Source organism: Thermothelomyces thermophilus, chromosome 3 (assembly GCF_000226095.1).
Source record: "Thermothelomyces thermophilus ATCC 42464 chromosome 3, complete sequence".
In the NCBI taxonomy this organism is placed as follows: Eukaryota; Fungi; Ascomycota; class Sordariomycetes; order Sordariales; family Chaetomiaceae; genus Thermothelomyces; species Thermothelomyces thermophilus.
The window spans coordinates 2,908,212-2,926,329 of record NC_016474.1 but is presented as its reverse complement, the minus strand read 5'-3'; the positions used below and the strand labels follow the sequence as shown (position 1 = coordinate 2,926,329).

The 18,118-nt window shown below is 56.1% G+C and overlaps 5 protein-coding genes across 5 annotated transcripts; 1 reads left to right on the top strand and 4 right to left on the bottom strand.

Annotated features, from left to right (window-relative positions):
- Positions 1–290: 290 nt before the first annotated feature.
- MYCTH_2304673 (uncharacterized protein) lies at positions 291–3,375 on the bottom strand. The gene has a single exon (XM_003663110.1). The coding sequence runs from the start codon at positions 3,181–3,183 to the stop codon at positions 484–486; it is 2,700 nt and encodes an 899-aa protein (XP_003663158.1). The 5' UTR covers positions 3,184–3,375; the 3' UTR covers positions 291–483.
- A 1,335-nt stretch (positions 3,376–4,710) lies between these two features.
- Positions 4,711–6,084, bottom strand: MYCTH_2304672 (uncharacterized protein). The gene has a single exon (XM_003663109.1). The coding sequence runs from the start codon at positions 5,810–5,812 to the stop codon at positions 4,877–4,879; it is 936 nt and encodes a 311-aa protein (XP_003663157.1). The 5' UTR covers positions 5,813–6,084; the 3' UTR covers positions 4,711–4,876.
- A 3,219-nt stretch (positions 6,085–9,303) lies between these two features.
- On the bottom strand, positions 9,304–11,080 carry MYCTH_2304670 (uncharacterized protein). The gene is made up of 5 exons (XM_003663108.1): positions 10,813–11,080; positions 10,014–10,732; positions 9,824–9,913; positions 9,640–9,759; positions 9,304–9,573 (listed from the first exon to the last, which is right to left on the bottom strand). The coding sequence occupies exons 1-5, from the start codon at positions 10,940–10,942 to the stop codon at positions 9,553–9,555; spliced, it is 1,080 nt and encodes a 359-aa protein (XP_003663156.1). The 5' UTR covers positions 10,943–11,080; the 3' UTR covers positions 9,304–9,552.
- A 1,766-nt stretch (positions 11,081–12,846) lies between these two features.
- MYCTH_2061764 (uncharacterized protein) lies at positions 12,847–14,632 on the top strand (the record flags this gene model as incomplete). Its single annotated transcript, XM_003663107.1, has 6 exons — positions 12,847–12,900; positions 12,990–13,129; positions 13,326–13,581; positions 13,793–14,169; positions 14,341–14,389; positions 14,459–14,632. The coding sequence occupies 6 exons, from the start codon at positions 12,847–12,849 to the stop codon at positions 14,630–14,632; spliced, it is 1,050 nt and encodes a 349-aa protein (XP_003663155.1).
- Positions 14,633–15,037: 405 nt separating this feature from the next.
- MYCTH_2304663 (uncharacterized protein) lies at positions 15,038–18,065 on the bottom strand. The gene is made up of 2 exons (XM_003663106.1): positions 15,515–18,065; positions 15,038–15,449 (listed from the first exon to the last, which is right to left on the bottom strand). Exons 1-2 carry the CDS (start codon positions 17,946–17,948, stop codon positions 15,094–15,096), a joined length of 2,790 nt encoding a protein of 929 aa, XP_003663154.1. The 5' UTR covers positions 17,949–18,065; the 3' UTR covers positions 15,038–15,093.
- Positions 18,066–18,118: the final 53 nt, after the last annotated feature.

The following is an 18,118-nucleotide window of genomic DNA, read 5'->3' as shown; positions in this document are numbered from 1 at the left end:
CTTTAGGCAAGCAATTCCATCTGAAGAAGTCTCATCCGCTACTTCCCAGCTTCAAAATACAGCATCAAATACCACTCGTTCATTGTCCGTAATCTAATCTTATCTCTCAGGGTAGCTTCAGCCCGGTCAATACTTACCTTACCCCCCAGTCCCAAGATCCATACCGTGCTTCCGTTGCCCAACCCATTCCGCTGTCAAAAGTTGAGCAGGCTAGCAATTGCCATCGTCAACCCGAGCTGCCAGTCGAGAAGTACAATGACCATCTTTAGACATAAAAAGAGAAGAGAGAGCCCAAGCGATAGATAGAACATGTAGTAACACCGAGCCCAAGCACAAAAGCAAAACTCCATACCCCTTACCCCGAATTCTGGGCGGCTATCCGTCCAGTTGCGGGCCAGGATCCCTTTGCTCACACCTGCGTGCCAATCCGTATATCCACCCACCCGAAAGCAACGAATAGTTTGTTCAGGCCGACAACCGGGACTATGATCCTCCCATGAGCTTTCTCCACGGGATCTCCCACGCGCCGTCTTGCTGAGGCGATGCTGCATCGGCAGCGTCCCGTTTACCACAGTTTGATTTCCAGGGTGCATACGACCCCCCTCGAGAGCAGCTGTACGGCTTCATCTCTCTGGGTGAACCAGTCCTAGCCCCTTGGTCCTTAGCGAGCTCCTTATGCCGCAACCGGAGAAACTTAGAGGCGTTTCGTTTGTATTCGGTGTACTCCTCTACCTTCCCTTGTATCTTCAGCCACCATAGCCTGGAAGCAATCTGGGCTTGAAGAATTGAGAGGTCGAACTCCTCGCGGAAGATATTGGCAGCCTCACGCTGACGGTCCAATTGTTCTCGCGCATTCACCCAAGCCTTCCCGATTGCATCGGCAGTACGACGTCGAGCAGTATCGGATGTTTGGCCGAACGCTGACGTGAACTCCTTGCCTAACTTGCGCGCATCTTGCAGTAACTGCTTTCCGTCGTCGATCCATGGTGCGTCCCTGAGAGCATCTCGTAATATGCGCAGGCCAGCCTCAATGGCTTCGGTAACCTCGGCAACTGTCGACTTGCCGAAGTCAACTTCGAACGTCTCGTTTATTCTAGGCCGGCGGTTTGTGATCACCGTGATATTAAGCACACCATTGGCGTCCTTCGGTTCAAGGCCGACAAGAAGCCCCTCGTCTACCGAAGATATCCTGATTTTGAGGGGGTTGTTGTTGCGGCGGACAGCGATATCAATTGCGCCCTTTGCAAGCCACACAGCTTTGTTCTTGCTCGGGATCTCCAGCAATATCTCGGTTGCGCTGTAGACGCGTATGGAGCACATTGTTTTGTCCGAGTGTGAAGACTTTTTGTTATTGGCCTCGATGTCAGTGGGCACAGCCGAGGGCTTGTCGGACAGAAATCCAGCAAGAGACAGCGCAGAGGCCAAAGTACTAGTTGACGTCTGCGTCTGGCCAACCTGGACGGTCTTCGTTGAGGTGACGTTGATGACAACCGTCTTTGTAGATGTCGTCACCGTTGGGCTTCGGCTTGTCGTGAAGCCCGGGTAAGTTTCCGAGGGCACACAGATGCCCACAGAAGAGGATGGGTGGAAGAGGGGGAGTCCGCCCGGCCGTAACCAGTCTACCATGGAGAGGGCGAAGAATGGTCCGGCAAGGAGCAAAAGGGCGGGGAAAACAGACCAGAAGTACCGAGCGAGTTCCAATGTATCGAATGACCACCTTGGGGATCGCCTCGTTTTCTTCAAACTAGCCCGCACTTCCGGTTGTAGCTCCAGTGTCGCAGTAGGCCGTGCAGGGCTTCGACCCGTGTTGTCTTCAGCTTCCACCAACTTGGTCAGATAGGCTAGGTTGCGGTTCAACTGTCTGGCGTCAATGTTCGTAAACGACGCGAAGTCCACGGGAAAACGCCAAGGAGACATTTGCTTCTCCGGGTCTCGGGACTCTAAGCAGAGGTGGACCGAGTGCTCGTCGATATACATCCCCCAAGAAGGGTCGCGGAACTCCTGCTGCTCCGCGATGAAAATGGACGGCACGCCGTGACGTTGCATGAATGACCACGCCGCATGTCTTGTCGCGCTGTCTTCCTCGCAATCGTCCGCGCAGGTGTAGAAGATTGCAATGTGAGGGAGGTCCCATTTCGGTTCAACGATAGCACCATCTGTGGTAGCGATGGACAAGTAGGCCTTTTCTTGTTCAATGACGATGGAATATGCGGCATCACCGGGGGTCTGGGGTCCTTGGTATGTCACTTCCTCGGCGGAGGTGCAGTGTTCGACCTTAATCTGAAACTGTGAAGCTTCCATCAGGTCAAGCTCGGGTTCAGGACCGAACGAAGAGATGGGGACTATATTGTATATTCCTTCTCGGTAGCGGTGGAGGTCGTCCTGATGCTTGGAAAGTGGTGACGCCCAGATAGCGCTACAGATCTTGAGCACGATGGCCCTTTGGGCCTCTGCCCGGCCAACGTACAGGATTCTCAACGGTTCTTGGATGGAGAGGTAGGACTGGGACATGGTTTGGCGGATCGAGGCAAGCAAGTGCCTCGGTGCGTTCGGCAGGGCTAGGTTTTCCGCAATTTCGGCGGACTCTTCCTCGCTGAACTCCCGTATGACATGCTTGGCGAATATGCTCTGAGCAAGAACAGGGTCGTCGGCGTCTGACTCCCGCAACTGGATCGAACGGACGGTGAGGCCCAGTCCTTCAGTGGACGAACCATTCTCCAGGGCGCTTGTAGCGAGCTGGGTCGATGGGTTTTGCAGGGCTTGATCGGCGTACTTGATTGATGACGCATGTGACAACTGGTCAGCCTCGTCCTCCGAGTCGGTATTGTAATGGTCGGTAGACCCGTCTAAGCTGTGCACATCCTCCGGTCGAGAACGGGAGAGCGAGCAGGTCGACTCGGTCAGGCGATCATCTTGACTCTCAGTGTCGGTGCCATGGATCACTTCGTAGGCCGACTCGGCCAAGCTGCCGGTATCCGACATGTCGGAGGGCTGACGAATGTCCGCGGAGCTGTTCGAAACCCACTTGGCAACGAGCTCGCTTCCCTGCGGTCTGGGAAATCGAAGACTCAGAACAGAGGCAGTGAGGGGCTCGGCAGGAGAGGGAGTGATAGTGGTATCGCCGCTCTCGGTGTTTGTAAGAATCACTCTTGGTTCTCTAGACTCGGTGGTCTGCGCTTCCATTACGGTAGAAATATCGTCAGCTGATCGACTCTCCAGAGACACCAAGGTGATGGTAGACGGTTAATCAAGTGAAAGAACACTGCGTGGGGGCCTTGTAATTCAAGCAGGAAGGAGGGGGATCCAACAAGGAAGGCGAGGGTGTTCCTTTGGGCGCGGATGTGACGGGACGAGGAAGACGGGAAACTGGAGGAAAGGCAGCTGGAAAGTTGCGCATCTAGCGACAAGAAATCACTACCTCTCGGGGCTTCAGAGCCCCTTTCCCTTTTCTCGATGTAGCTTCTGATGAATGCAGTCGGTTGTGATAACGGGATTGCAGTCCTTGGGTTGGGTTTCTGCCTGTCCGGCTGGCGAAGCTGCCTAGGGAGGCGGGGGTGGGGAATGCGGCATGGGAGTGCAAGTCGTGTCGGCTTGTGGACGAGCCTCGGAGCTTGTCGTCAGCTGCAAGAAAGCATGCAATGAACCAGAAGCTCGGATCAAGAGGAACAACAAGGCAATCAGGCTCTGTTTGGTCTGCGCCCAGCACAACGTCCAAACGTTCTGGTTGGAAGCTGTGGAGCGGACTCGCGTTAGGCAAACATGTGTGGGATGCAACAGGCGAAGATGATGTGCTAGGCCATGTGCCGGAGGACTGGGAATGAGGTCACCTGCTGCTCAGTCTGCGCCTCGGCCGACCGCAGCTTTGGTATTGTCGGTGCGGCACTTGTTGCTTCGGACTTGCGGTTCGACTGTGCTATCTCAGGAACCAGACCGTCCCACCCAACAGTGTTAGTGATAAGGATGCGGGGCGCAGTAACGACCTCGGAGTGTTAACGTCCAGCCTAGGCAGGTGGAGACTCCGGGCATCAATAAACACTTGTACGGAGTAATCCGTAACCTGAGCGTACACTATTGCGTCTTCTGTACTTGTCGAGTGCAGGATACCTTACCTGGCATGTACGGATTACTATGTGGTATGTACTTGTCATCCGTAGCATGTAAAGGTAGGGAAGGTAATCACAGCCCCACCATGAAACAAGAAGGAATCGGTCACCTAAGGCAGGAAGCATTGGCGACCCGGACAGCAGGCCTTGGGGCTGGTTTCGCCTTCTGAAGAAGACTCCGACAACAGCTAGCATTGAGCCCAAAGCCGGAAGCAGGATACACACCGGGCGTAGGAATGTACGACCATGTCGGCGAGATCCTGGCTTCGTACGGATAGATGATGCTATACAAACATGCTTCTTTCACTGAGGCAGGGTGAAGCTTCAATCTTGGCTTGATTTCACTGCCAATGAGGCGTCTAAGGCCTGGGTAAAAGGGGCCGAAAGAACTCAAACAAACAAACAAAAAAGGTGGGAAAGCAAAGAGCTACGGCCCCGGTAGCGCCCGAAATTAAAACACTAGAATACATAAGGGTCGCATCGATATCCCAATTGTCTGCCCCGTCGCACGAAGAACTCCCAATGAAACCTGCGCATCTTGGTATCTCTGCATGTGACGCATCCTCGCCTTCCGATCATGAATCATTGTCGGCATTCCAAGCTCAAGATGGATGCAGATGTGGTAAACGAAGCATTGCATGACAAATTCAAGAAACACCTTAATCCGCTCTAAAACCCAGCACCCAACGCGTCCGGATGTGCCAACTCGTATCGAAGTGGCAAAGTTCATCAAACAAGCATCAGAAGAGGCTCGACTCTGGGAAGGGCATTTGCTACAAGATGCCCTGCTTGATGATGAGTTTCCTGAGTGATTCCGTATCAAAATCGTCGTCGTCCGGAATCATCTCCAGGATGCCGGTGAGATTGGCAAACAGATCACCTTGATTCCGGTATGCAAGTATTGCCGGGACGCCAGCATTATCAAACTCAATATCCCCGTAATGCACTTTGACGAAGCGCACGGCCGGATAGGTGCTCACGAGGGGGATTAGAGCGGACTCGATGGCCGCCGAGACCTCACTCTGTTTTCCCGGATCAGTGTATGGATGGACAAAAAAGAATTGCTCAGGGGATGGTGTACAGACCTCGGGGTCGTAGACGAAGACGACGACTACTGTTTCCTTCCCGACCTTTTCTATCGCATCGAGGTAACCGAGGGCGTCGACCTGGTCGAAGCGCCCATATAGCCTGATACTCGGACTCGTCCTCCGGTTCCGAACGGGCTTTTTGCTCTCCTCCTCGAGCTCGCGCCTTCGGCTCTCTCGCCATTGCTCCAGAAATGCTTCCTCGTCAGGGTCCTCGGTACCACTGCCATCACTGTCTGGGCCGCTGCTTCGGTTTGGCTGGCTGCCGTCCAAGCCGAACACACTCCGGCGGGCGGCCCGGACTCTCTCCTTCCACTTTGACTGGCGGGCGGCTTCGTAGGATCTGGCGTCGGCAATGACGCCCTTTACGCCGGTCGACCGGCCTCTGTCAAACTCGGCCGGCGGCAGGCGGATCTCAGTGCGCGCGTCCATGGTAGGCATGCGCATGGCAGCGTCAATCAAGGACGCCCGGTAACGATCCTCCTCGTCTTCGCTTCGTTCGCGGTCTTCGAGCTCTTTGGCCACAGCTTCACGGTCCTCCGGGTGGACTCCGTCCAATTCAGAACGGCTGTTCTTGTCGATAAAGGCGGCAAACTCCTCCTGGGCAGGCGTGGGATCGGACATGGTGACGGGAAGGGCAAGGCGGGTGACAAGGTGGGTGATGCTGGCTTATATTGCTATGTGAAGAAAGGCTGCCTTGTTTTGGCTTTGAGACAAGGGCCGGGGAGGGGTAACCGAGTCACGGAGATCCCGGTGGGAAGGTTGAGGTCCCCGGTGTCAATGGCTGTCCAACCAAGCACACGGGGCGAGAGCGGCAACTGGAGGGCTTGGCCAACGGTATCTCCAGGGGTATAAAGTAGATCGCCTACCTCGTGGCGGGCTGATGACGGGACGATTGTCGGTCTCGCTTCAGGTCGTACCAGATCGGAGAAGAAAATATGAGATGACCGAGTCTGGACCCCCAAGGAAGGCAAACGGCGCGCCGATGCCTCCCGTAGCGCCAACTGGACCCGAGCAATGTCACACAGTAGTGCACGCTTGCAGGCGGCGAAAAGTGCGGGCAACACTGGATGGAGCAGGCGGGTAAGGTCAATCCCCTGGGCAATGCGTCAGGCTGTTTCAGAAGTTGACCGCCCACGTGGAGTTGATGGCCACCGGAAGCCGGGGAATCAAAGAATGGGACGGGCGATGATTGGCTGATGTACAGCGCCTAAATGTTCACTGAAAGCAAGAGGTCGGCGGGGTACAATCCTGTGTGTTGAGCGAGAGCTCTGCAGCTGGGTGACTCGAGAGCAATTGCAGAGCGGTTCCGTTCTTGACGGTCTTGCGCGACTCGGTTTTGGGATGCTGAGCAGGATTGTGGGATGAGACTTTAGGGGTGGGATCGGCAGAGGACAAGGTAGGGCGCGTAGCGGACCGTCGTCGCGTGGTCGACAGGGATTGATTCGCTCGAACATTTTGGATTGCTCAACTGTTCTAGAGCGTACGTGAGGATAAAATGGTGAATCTGCGTTGTGACCGGGGAAAGTTCGGAGTCTAGTTCGCCTTGGATCCATGAACGTGAGCTTCGGAGATGTTTGCAGGACCTGATCTAGGTTTCGTTCTCTCAAAACAGGGTCTACCTTACACGTAAGGCTAGAAAATTAGGAATTACAGACTACAAACCAGAGCACATAAGGTACCTACACACTACCACATTTAGTTCAACCCGAGGCGATTTCTGCCAACAAAAGCTCCTATACACAGTCCAACCAAGTAGCTATACTCATCAAGCGGCACATTTACAGGAAGATCCAATGTGCAACGGACTTACCTGACGATTGGTCCACTCCAGAGCCGAATCGGCCAGGTATGTGTTGTGCAAATACAGGTCTTCTCTCCATGTGGGCAGATGAGAAATCTACACAAGGGCAATGATCCGACGGCAACCATGCCCTCACCTCATTCCCGTCACGGCACCTCGGGACGTTCTAACAATGAACGCAGCGAGGCGGCTCCGCATTGTCGTGACTGAAAGTTTGGCGTCAGGCGCCGTTACGGCGAAGCCGAAATTCGCTGTCATCCAACGTCAAGTCGGCCGGAGGTTTTGCGGCATCCTTTGTGCAGAGTAAGTGCTTGGGGCAAAACGGGAGGAATCGGGATTGTGATCCCGGTACGCGGCATCGTCCGACCTACCCACGCATGCCCGTACTTTGAGGCTGACTCTTTGCCCGGCCCGTGGGACAGCGTTTGCCTGTTCTGCTGTTTCGTTCAGCCGCCACCCCTCAATAAGCAGCCGGTGGATAACGCAGAAACAACCCGACGGCTCCGCTCACTTACTGGCCCTGTCAAGATCCGCCAATTGCAGGAGGTCCATTACACTACTGAGTTTCATGCTATGTTTCATCCAACCCCTGTCTTGCCAACTCCCTTCGTTTCCCCAGAGGGCTTTCCCTTGGCGTTTACACTACGGGCTTGGACCAAACAGAGCACGGATTCATGGGAGTAGCGTCCCCGTTCCACAACTGTAAATCGTGTACGGAGAACGGATGACTTTGGTACCGTCTACATAGTAAGAATGCCCGTGCCTACCCGATAAACATCGACGAGACGGTTGCAAGTGGTTTCGAGAATACTGGTAACACCGAATGGCCAAAAGTCAGACCACCGCTCCTCCTTTTGATGAAACACCGCAGTTTGTTATATTAGTAGGCTCTTCCACAAAGAACAAGAGAACGCAACGATCCCTCCGTGCCAGTACACTACATATGTTACAGTATGCATATCTTTGCCTCCAGCAAGAAGCAGCACAGGGTTTTTTTTTTCTTTTCGGATAGTACCCAAACGTCTCCTGACAGCGATTCACCCAAGACCGGCATAGAGCACCACGAGAAGACAAGCTATCACCCCGTGCCACTTCACGCCCTTAGAAGGACGGCATTGTAAAATCGAGCATGCAATGCACCATAAATACCTTATTTATGTATTGAGGACATCTAAGTAGGGTCGCCTGGAAGAGGAATTGACGCGTGCGAAAGACCAGGTAACACCCGTCGACCAAGCTCGGTCACCGCCCAACTGAGCTCCCTCGCTCATAAAAACAATCCTCTGCCCTTTCCTTCCTCCCAACTCCGCCGCGATACCCGCGCTCTCTTGCTACTCCCTCTGTCCAGAGGCACTTCCCTCCCAGCTTCGAACCCTTGCGCTCCGAACCACCAAGTCCACCTACCCACTGCGACATCGTCGATTTCGGGCGTATCGCCCAACACGAAACGCAGTCACCTTGGGTTTTGTATCTTTGCGAGCTTGGCGCGAAATTGCTTAAAGTTCTGTGACTTGACAGCTGGACACGCCAAGGAACAGAAAACAAGGGACAGAACATCCTGGGTGGCTGGATGGCTGGCTCTCCCCTGGCTGCTTCGGTTGCCCCTTCACCCCTTCACTATTTGACACACACGGCTGCGAGGTCGCTCACCTCTTAAAAGCCCAGAGAGGGTTAGAGAAAAAGGGAACACAAAAACTGGGATGCTGGCGTGGACCTAGCTGCCTTGGTCGGAAAGAGCAGGTCGGTAAGATATGACAGCAAGAACAGAAGAACATCCTAAGTAGCAAGGATAGAGACCAGGTGACGGATCGCGAGGAGCCCAAACGTACGTAAGTAATCGTAGTAATAAACGAGCTTGATATTCCCCACCCAAATCCGCTCATTCCTCCTAAATAGACAACAACGACAGGGCATCGAGACAGGAACCCCCCTAGCCACTCAATGCAACGAGTTTTTCTTTCTTTTCCAGAGTCAGCGAAGCCAAGCCGGACCAAGCCAAGGCCAAAGCTAGACCACACCACTACACACAGCCGAAACCGGGTAACCTGATGTCTGTGCCTCATATGCTGCCTAGTCGGCGGAGAACACAACCACTCCCCGAGACGCAACCGGAAAAAAAAAGGGAAAAGGAAGAGGTATAAGAGGTTGTAATACAGCCGCCACCCATACGGAGCCGCCAGAAAAGTGACTATGGCGCAGAGAAAAGTAGCAGGTAGTGAAAGAGAAGAATTAAAAAAAAGGGAAAAAAAGGAGTCAAGATCGCAAATGCCACGATGGTCTGGTTGTGGCGCGTGTGCGTGTCGTGCTCCGCCGGCCGATTCGACCCGGATTAGACTGGCACAAGGGCAAAGGTGCGCAGTGACGGCGCAAGGAGGGGCTGTCGTGACAAGTTCGCCCTAGGCTCACCGGGCCCTCGATTATGCAGGCGTGCGAACAAAGTTGGATTAGACACAGGAAGGTAAGAGGGGGAAAAGGGAAGGGGGCACTCGATAGTCTTTCTCAGGCGGCGCAATGGGGGGTCGGGTATCCAGTAGTGCAGATCGTGACATGAAGAGGGCAATCAATAGGCCCACACCTTGAGCTACAGAGGTCGTTAGCAAAAGCGGAAAATCGACTGGATGGATGTGGTTGGCAAGAGGTTTCTTACGAAAGCATCCCAGGAACCCGTGCACAAACTTATGCCGTCGTTGGACACGCCCAGGCAGCTGACACGGTTCTCGTGGCCCACGAGCGAGCCGACCTTCTCGCCCCGAGTAACATCCCAAACCTTGTGGACGAAACCGTCAGCATTGGCGTCGCAGGCGACGTGGCGATCGTTGGTTCCAGCTCACCTTGCACTCGAAATCGTCATAACCAGCAAAAAGCAACCGCCCAGACACGGAGGTGGCAACCGAGGTAATGCCGCACAGGATCGATTCGGACTGCAAAGTTACAGCGTTAGCGGGAGAAGCAGGGGAAGAAGAAGACTGTGTTTTTTTTTTTTCAAGACGGGTAAACTTTGCGCGCAGACGGGCAACATACCCCATAGAAGTTGAGTTCCCTGTCTGCGCGGATGTCGAACAGGCGGCAGGTAGCATCATCGGACCCTGTTACGAAGGAGTGGCCGTCCGGGAAAAACTGGATGGCGTTAATGTCGGACTCGTGGCCGGCAAAAGTCTGCACCGCCTTGCCGGCGCGGATATCCCAGAGCTTGGCGAAGGCATCGCAGGCGCCCGAGATGAACGTGTTCTGGTTGGTCGGATTGAGGCTGATGCTCATGACGTCTCCCAGGTGGTCGGCGAACTCGACAACCTTGGTGCCGGTCTCGATATCCCACTTCATGCACGTCATGTCGCCCGACGAGGTGATGATGCTGCGGTCGTTAATGAAGCGGCAGCACGACAGGTAGCCGGCATGGCCGGACAGCTCACGCGCTACCCTCGTGGGCCCGTCGCGGTTCTGGTTGAGGTTGTAGATGGAGCAGATGTTGTCGAGACCGCCGCAGGCGACAAAGTTCCCGCTCGGTGCGTAGGCGCATGTCATTACCCACGACGACCGCAGCGGGATGGCGTGGACCTTGTTTGTCGTGTACGCGTCCCAGATGATCAGCTTTCCGTCTTGTGATGCCGAAACGAGGTGCCTCCGGTCGGTCGACCAGTGCATAGCGTAGATCTTGGCGAGATGCCCTTTCAATGTCCTCTTCGTCCTCATCAGTTGGCTCTTGGGGATCGGTTCGTGGGCCTGGGCGGCGACCGCGCGGACTAGTCGCAATCGAGGAGTGGTCAGCTCGAACGACCCCATGAGCAGTAGACGTCAGTTTACGTTCTGGATGGGCACTCACGCGTCGTGTCCGCAAGCTCCTCCTTCTTCCTCTTGATCCTGTCCTTGAGCGTCTCAGCCTCGCGACGTGCCTGTTGGATGCGTGCCTGCATCGCCTCTGGCGACACGTCGCTCGACCGGCCTGGATCCATCTCTGCTGCTGCAGCGGGTGCGCTCTGGTCAATCGGAAGGAATTGACAAACTGCGCGGGGGGGTTGTCGGAAGACGGCGATCGGGTCGGTCGGGTCGGAGGATTTGAGTGTTGGAGGTTTGGGGCGCTCGAATTGCTCGAGAAGCGGAAGAATGCGAGCTCCAGGGGTGTGGGCGCCGACCCAGTAAAACAGCTGGGGCAAGCCGGGAAAGGTGCTGCAGCGAAATGACTATCGGAGCGCTGAGTGGAGAGAGGAGGCGGCGGTCGGGGTTGTGCGTCTAAGCGCAAACCGAACAACCTAGCGGCCGAGAATCCGCAAGGGAGAGAGAATTGGCCGAACTACTAAGCTTAAGGCGCGACCAATTCCGGCGTCTGACGGCAATGTCCTTCGGATGCAAATGGACGGCGAGTTTTCTTGAAAGGGGGTTGACTGGAGAAAGGGGAAAAGCAGGGATGGGTAGGGAAAAAAGATTTGCTGGTTGCGCAGCTGGCGGACGGGAGACCTGGACTGGAGATTTGCGATTATTACCCTGCGCTACCTGATTTGGGAATGGATTGGGGGTGAGCGACTAGGGGGTTTAATTCAAGGTTGCAAGTCGCGTTGCAAGCTGCAGCAGAACGAACAACGGCCCGGGAGAAGCAGGGGTCGCAACGGTTGCCGCGGGTGGTGCCCGTGAGGACAAAAGCAACACGGCACTCTTCCCTCTTGAGCTGCAGCCTCTCTAACTTTGCCTTTCTCCTATCGATGGTGAGGGGAACTCGGAATTGTCTTGATCAAGTGGGTTCTCGGCGGACCCAGTGGATGCCCGGAGGGACCTTGGGGCTGCGGATCAAATGACCGACCGCGGTACGGATTACTCAGTGGGCCAAGAGGTGTGCGCCTTGCTGCAGCCGAACTTTGATCTTTATTAACTATGAAGAAACACGACCACCCTAAATAACTAGAACCACTACTCCGTACGGAGTAGTAAGGTACCAATATCCTGCGAGGAGCACCTTACATACAGTGCAACGTCGTTGTATTCCGCCCATCAGGTACGGAGGGATCCGTGGCAGTTTGCGCACGGTCCATCTTCCGGAAGAGGAACCGAGTCCCTCTTCTGCCCCAGCGGTTTCCTCCTTGTTCAAGTAGTTACAGATCAATCTGGCAACCAACTTCCGACGGAGTAACTTAGGTCCCTTCAACGTACTCCGTACGGAGTACTCCGTACCTCCACACAAAGCGACTTCTTTCTTGGGCTTGAATCACAGATGCACGCCAAAAGGGATTGAGGAACTCAAGGACTCGCACCACTCCCCATCGACTGTCAAAAAGGAACTCGATTGACAAGACGTTAGACGAGAAAATCAAAAAACGAAAAAAAAAGGAAAAAGGAAAAAGAGAAGGGAATTCAGGGGAAGAGACGGGCTCGCACAGTGCCTGGGCGTTCGCAGCAACATCCCCATTCCTGGCTGCAACACTGCGGCGCGCACCCGCTGAAGACCCAATCCGGGAGCACGCCGAGCTGGCGAATGAGTTGCCGTTGCGTTGCGTCGGCTGCATCTCTCGCCCGGTGGCCGTCCAACTGCACGTCCCGACCGGAATGGCGACTCAGCTCTCATCCAAGGTCGGGCGGTGGTGGATAGCGGCAGCCGTTGCCCTCACGTACACAGTAGGCACCTACTGAGACATGCTTTCAGCACAAGATTTTCCCCATGACAGCCCGGTTGACGGCGCGGAGCCCGGGGAACTGGCTGCTCAGCGGATTTCCGTGATCGGGATGGAGAATCGCACCCACTCGGCGCCAGCCGGCATCCCCGCCTGTCCCAGTCCGGAGCCTCGCATCATCAGGGCTTGGGCTTGTTGAGCCTTTGAAGGATACTGAGTAGATATCCGGTAAAAGCACCTATTATTCGCATCCAAAAATGCACCACTCCGAATCCGCACTGCTTGACTGCAAGGCGCTCCCCAAGATTGAGGTACCTCCTCCGCTTTTCATGCACGATGGCCGTACCCAAGCTGAGCGTCCCTCTCTCCATCCGTTGAAACGTATTCCCGGACTCTCCAGCTCCATGCCCACCTGACTGGCAGTATCGGCCGCCAATGCCTCCACGAAATCTGGCTCACCAAGAGAGCTGCGGGCGAAACCGACCTGCAAGATCCCCTGATTGAGATGCCCGCGGGGAAATTCGACTACGACCTGAAGACGTAGGCACACGAATCGTCCCTTCTCTCTCTCTCCCTCCCTCCCTCCCTCTCTCTCTCTCTCTCTCTCTCTCTCTCTCTCTCTCTCTCTCTCTCTCTCTCTCTCTCTCTCTCTCTCTCTCTCTCTCTCTCTTTCTCCCTTTCCCCTCTAAGCTCACCTTGTCCCGGCTCCCAAGAATAACGCTCGTGCCACAAAAAGGTTCTTCCCTCTCTTCTCCTCCTACATCTACAACCTCGTCAACGACGCCGCAGCCCTGCGCTACGCCACCCTCTCGGTCCTTCGAGACTTCGCCGCCGACGGCGTCGTCTATCTTGAGCTGCGCACCACACCGCGCGCCATGCCGGCCGCGGGTCTGACCGAGGCCGGGTACGTGCAGACCATTCTGGACGCCATTGCCGACTATGAGCGGACAGAGCAACGAAGCCCCGGGTTGAGGACAAAGTTGATTCTTTCGGTAGGTCCCTCCCTTGCCCCCTTCCCCCCTTTTCCCCCCCCCCCCCCCCCCCGGGACCCCTTTTTCTTTTTGTCCCTCCTTCTCTCCCAACTTCCTCCGCCCCGGTACGGGGAAGATCCCGGACCCCGGACAGATGGTATAGCGTCTTAGCGTCCTTGAACCTGTGTTCACCTCTCCTTCCCGTTCCCACCCAAATCCGCCAATCTTCCAGATCGACCGTCGACACAGCCCATCCCAAGCGGCGCGCGTCCTCGCCCTCGCCAAGCAGTTCCTCGGCCGCGGCGTCGTCGGGCTCGACCTGTGCGGGGACCCGGCGGCGCCGCTCGACCCGGCCCTCCCCGCCGTCCTCGACGAGGCCCGGCGCGTGCCCGGCCTGGGCCTGACGCTGCACTTCGCCGAGGCCCCCTGCTCGGCCGGCGCCGCCGAGCTCGACGCCCTGCTCGCCTGCCGGCCCGACCGGCTCGGCCACGTCATCTGTGTCAGCGAGCGCGTCCGCCGCGAGATACTGAGCCGGCCCGGGATCGGCCTGGAGCTCTGCTTGAGCTGCAATGTCCACGCCGGCATGATATGTGGCGGGTTCGAGGCCCAGTAATGTTCCCCCTTTCCCCCCACCCCCCCTTTTTTTTTCCTTTATGAACTTCCCTCCCTTCCTTCCCCGCTCCTTCACTCTTCTTCCTTCCCTTTTTCTTTACCTTCTGTTACTATGTCGTCTGGTTACCCGGTAGCTGTCGGGAGAAGACGGGTGCTGACCAGGTGCAGCCATTTTCGTGAGTGGTGGAACGTCGACGGCACTGTGGTGGTCTTGAGTGTGGGTGCCACATGCACGACCTCAATATCTTGGCTGTGAACCGGGCAAACTGAAAATCTACGGTTGCAGACGGACGATGTAGGCGTCTTCGGGAGCCCTCTTTCCAACGAGTACGCGCTCGTAATCCAACATTTCAAGCTCAGCCGCTCCGAAGTGTGCGCCCTGGTCAGAAAGGGGATCGACGTGATATTCGGAGGAGAAGAGGAGAAAAGCCGGCTCAGAGAGATTCTCTGGAGGGAGTAGAAGGCCCCTTAAAGTCTGAGGAACCATGCGGGGATGAGGTGCGATTCTGGCTGTAAGGAGTTAGAAAAAAAAAACAGACGTATCTGACGAGAAGATTGATCCAAAGATCCCTATTCCCCGCCCCGCAACTGTAATGGCGCCGGCTGTCGTTCATGGCAGCGTGCAGCTTCACAATCTAGTTGCTGTATACATATATATATATATACTCGCTCGACTACAAAGCAGCCTGCTAACATACCAATGTAAAAGGAAAACAGCGAGTGGAGTCCTGCGACTCGTGTACTGTCCAAGCTGGATTGGGGGAATCATCAAAGCAGCCATTACTTCCTCGAACCTGCCGTGCATCTAACCACACCATGCCTTTTGGCTTGTTGCCTCCTTTTATCGGGAACCCTCCCACCAACCCAAAGACTCCCCGAAACGCCAGACCTGAAGCAGCAGTAATGTAGACAAGAACTGGCCTAGAAAACACCCTGCGCTCCGGGGAGATGCGCATCGAGGTCCAACGCTTCGATCTGGCGGCGTTGGTGGGCGCTTCGCTGAACGAGGTTGCCAAAATACCTGAGGGCGTCGCTGCTCTCTTTGCGCACCTTGGCCGTCTCTTCACGCCGATGATCGAGCTGTTCGACAGAGCGCTGGAGGCCTACCCGCAACGAGTTGGCGGGGATGAGCAGCACCTTGCGCACGGTGCCCGAGATCCGGTTGCTGTTGGCGTGGACATAGTCCATCGCCGCGAGCTGGGCGGAGATCTTGGCGTTGAGACGGTGCGGGAGCGAGTGCGGGATCTGGCTGAGGACGTAGAACACCATCGCCGCGGCTGTGACAGTCAGTTAACTAGTCGGTCATGACACAAGAGTGCGGCTGGAAGTGGGACGAGCTCACCTGCTGCAATCGCGCCGGGAACAATCAGCCGGCGCAGGTTGTCGCTTCCTAGCAGCTGAGCAACGCGAAGTGCAATGTTCATCTGGCTATACCCGCTGATCACACCGGTACCGACAACGCCGGCGACAGTCAGAGCCATGCCAGCCTTCTCCTCCCTCTGAAGCAGCGTCGACCAGTCGACAAAGTCCCAGAATTCGGTGGCGATGTCGACCTGGCGAGCTAGGGCATGCTTCCTGTGCTGGAACATGACGTCTGATTTGAAGTTCAGGTTCTCATACTCGTTCCCAAGGTGGAGAATGCCGAGTTGCTTGATCATGTTGACACCGGAGACGGTCTTGGTGCGGGCGTGTTCCTCACATTGCACGACCGAAGCGGCAATCTGAGAAAGCATGGCCTCCTTCAGGTCGTCGGCATATTGGAATGCACCGAACACACCGGGGTAGGGGATGCCAAGGTTCCCGTCGCCGGCGTGAGCGATGGCCGAGCTGATGGTTGAGCGGGAGTAATCGTAGACGTCCTTGCAGGTTTGCTCGATCGTTTGGTCAATCTTCTCGCTGACCTCGGCCCTTGCTCGCTTGCTCGCCTCGAGCTGGGGCTCGAGCTCCTGCAACTCCTTGTTGACCCTGTCGAACTCGGACTGCGCAACCTCCGTGTTGACCGTAGCCAGCACGTTCACGTCGTTTAGAATGTTCATCAGGTACGTCTTTGCTGGGGCCAACTTGGAACGGGCGCGCTTTTCCAGGACGAACCGGCGCAAGGATTGCTCCAGAGCAGAAAAGTCTCGCTCCATCTCCTTGTTTTTGCCCTTGCCCTTCGGGTCGTCGTCGTCCCCTGGATCGTCAAATCCACCACCACCAGCACTGCCGGAGCCGCCTCCTCCTGGGCCACCGGGAGGAGCGGGTGCCATTGGGATAGCCGCGCTCGATACGAAGTGGACCAGTTCGGCGGCTTCTTTGTACGTATCCGGGCTCAGGGCTCTGATCTGGTTAAGGATCAATTTCTGACATCGCTCCTTGTCCCGGATGGTATCATAGCCGTTGACGACAATGAAGAGATAGGCCTTTTCGGCGGCGGCAGCTCGGATGAATTCGGTCGCGGTCTGGGTGAAATGGTTGCTGGCGGACACGACAAAGACGACGACGTCGATCTCCTCTTGTCGTGCAAAGATGGCCGTGGTTTTGGTGGTGTCCATGTTGAGGCCAGGTGCATCGATGAGCGCAATGTCCACGACGCCGTTGTTGAGGAGCGACTCGTCGATGGTCCGGACATCCTTGACGTACACCTTGCATTGCATGTATAGAGTGTTATCCACCACTATCTTTTCCAGATCCCGCAGCGAGTAGACGTCGTAGGTTGTCTCGTCGTGCCTGTCGTAGACGGCGTCCTTGTGAACGGCATGAACCTCTTCAATGCCGCAGTTCTCTCTCGCATCGAGCACTTCGCAGAATATGCTCGTGCAGGGCTGTTGGTCCTCGGGGAGAATCTTGCGCCGGAGCAGCGCGTTGCAGAAAGTCGACTTTCCTGCGTTGAGGTCGCCCGTCACCAAGACCTTGCTTGATGTGTCCTCAATGCGCTCCCGGAGAGACTGTAGGTGCCTGATGCTCGATTGTATCTTCCCGTCCAGCAGCGAAGCGATCGAGTTCTTCTCCAACGAATGCACTAGTTCGGCCTGGTGTAGTGCGCCGAGCTTCAGATCCAGCTTCAGCACCGAAAACTCTTGGGCAATCTGGGGGGTGACAAGTCTCGGCTCGGCGGAAGGCGCTCGGTTCTGTGCACTCCTGCTAGATTCCGCCTCGGCGTCTTCAAGAGAGGTCATGGCTCGACGTAGCATCGGGGCCGGCTGAGAGAAGGATGGTGCTGTGGCGAGATCACCGGCGGTCGAGTAGGTCTGGTGAATGCCAGGCCTCGAGGCCGGGTTCGAAGGCGTATCGAGTGCAACGCGCTGGACCGACGGGTAGTGGGCAGGCCAGACGGCGTTCTTCTCCTGCAGCTCCCTCAAGAGCTCCACGACAGCCGTGATCGCGCGGCCAAGCGTTGCCCTATGCTGGTTGTACCAGAGCTGGTGGACAGCTCCGGCCTGGGTGCGGTGGTCGGGAGCTCCGTGGTTCGAGGAAGAAGCATGAGGGCGAATTGGTCGGTCGGCCTGAACAGCGGAATCCCAAGCCGCGGAAGCGCTCGGTCCGGACCTGATCGAGCTTACTTCGTCACTGGTAATGCTGCCGCCGTAGCCTGAGTCCTGCTCAAGCATGGCTTGGAGGTGGGCGGCGTACTGCGAGGTTGTGCCAGTGCCAACAGTCATAAAACCTGGAGCGGTTGACGGCCCCGGGGCGGCCGGGCGGCTCGTACTCGCCGCATTCTGCGAGTCTCCATGGTCGTCGTCGCCGTCGTGCCGCGAGACCGACTTGCCCTTGGGCGAAAAATACTCTTGGCTCATTGCGAAGAATGCGCCTTCGGGGACGGTCGAGCAAAGTCGATGAAATCTTCTAGGCACGGCTCATACTCGTGGTCCCGAAATGGCACGGTGGTACGATTTTCTCATTCTTTCTTTTCCCATGGTTTCGGATGAACTTTTGGGATTCAGCGAACCAAAAAAGGGCGCCACTT

What these genes read in the sequence shown, in the direction of transcription:
- MYCTH_2304673 (XM_003663110.1), bottom strand. Translation starts at nt 3,183, where the DNA reads ATGGAAGCGCAGACCACCGAGTCTAGAGAACCAAGAGTGATTCTTACA.
- MYCTH_2304672 (XM_003663109.1), bottom strand. Translation starts at nt 5,812, where the DNA reads ATGTCCGATCCCACGCCTGCCCAGGAGGAGTTTGCCGCCTTTATCGAC.
- MYCTH_2304670 (XM_003663108.1), bottom strand. Translation starts at nt 10,942, where the DNA reads ATGGATCCAGGCCGGTCGAGCGACGTGTCGCCAGAGGCGATGCAGGCA. An exon ending in GGAGCTTGCGGACACGACGC is followed by an intron (nt 10,733 to 10,812) that starts GTGAGTGCCCAT and finishes GATTGCGACTAG; the next exon opens with TCCGCGCGGTCGCCGCCCAG. An exon ending in CGGGTTCCTGGGATGCTTTC is followed by an intron (nt 9,574 to 9,639) that starts GTAAGAAACCTC and finishes CGACCTCTGTAG; the next exon opens with CTCAAGGTGTGGGCCTATTG.
- MYCTH_2304663 (XM_003663106.1), bottom strand. Translation starts at nt 17,948, where the DNA reads ATGAGCCAAGAGTATTTTTCGCCCAAGGGCAAGTCGGTCTCGCGGCAC. An exon ending in TCCCGGCGCGATTGCAGCAG is followed by an intron (nt 15,450 to 15,514) that starts GTGAGCTCGTCC and finishes TGACTGTCACAG; the next exon opens with CCGCGGCGATGGTGTTCTAC.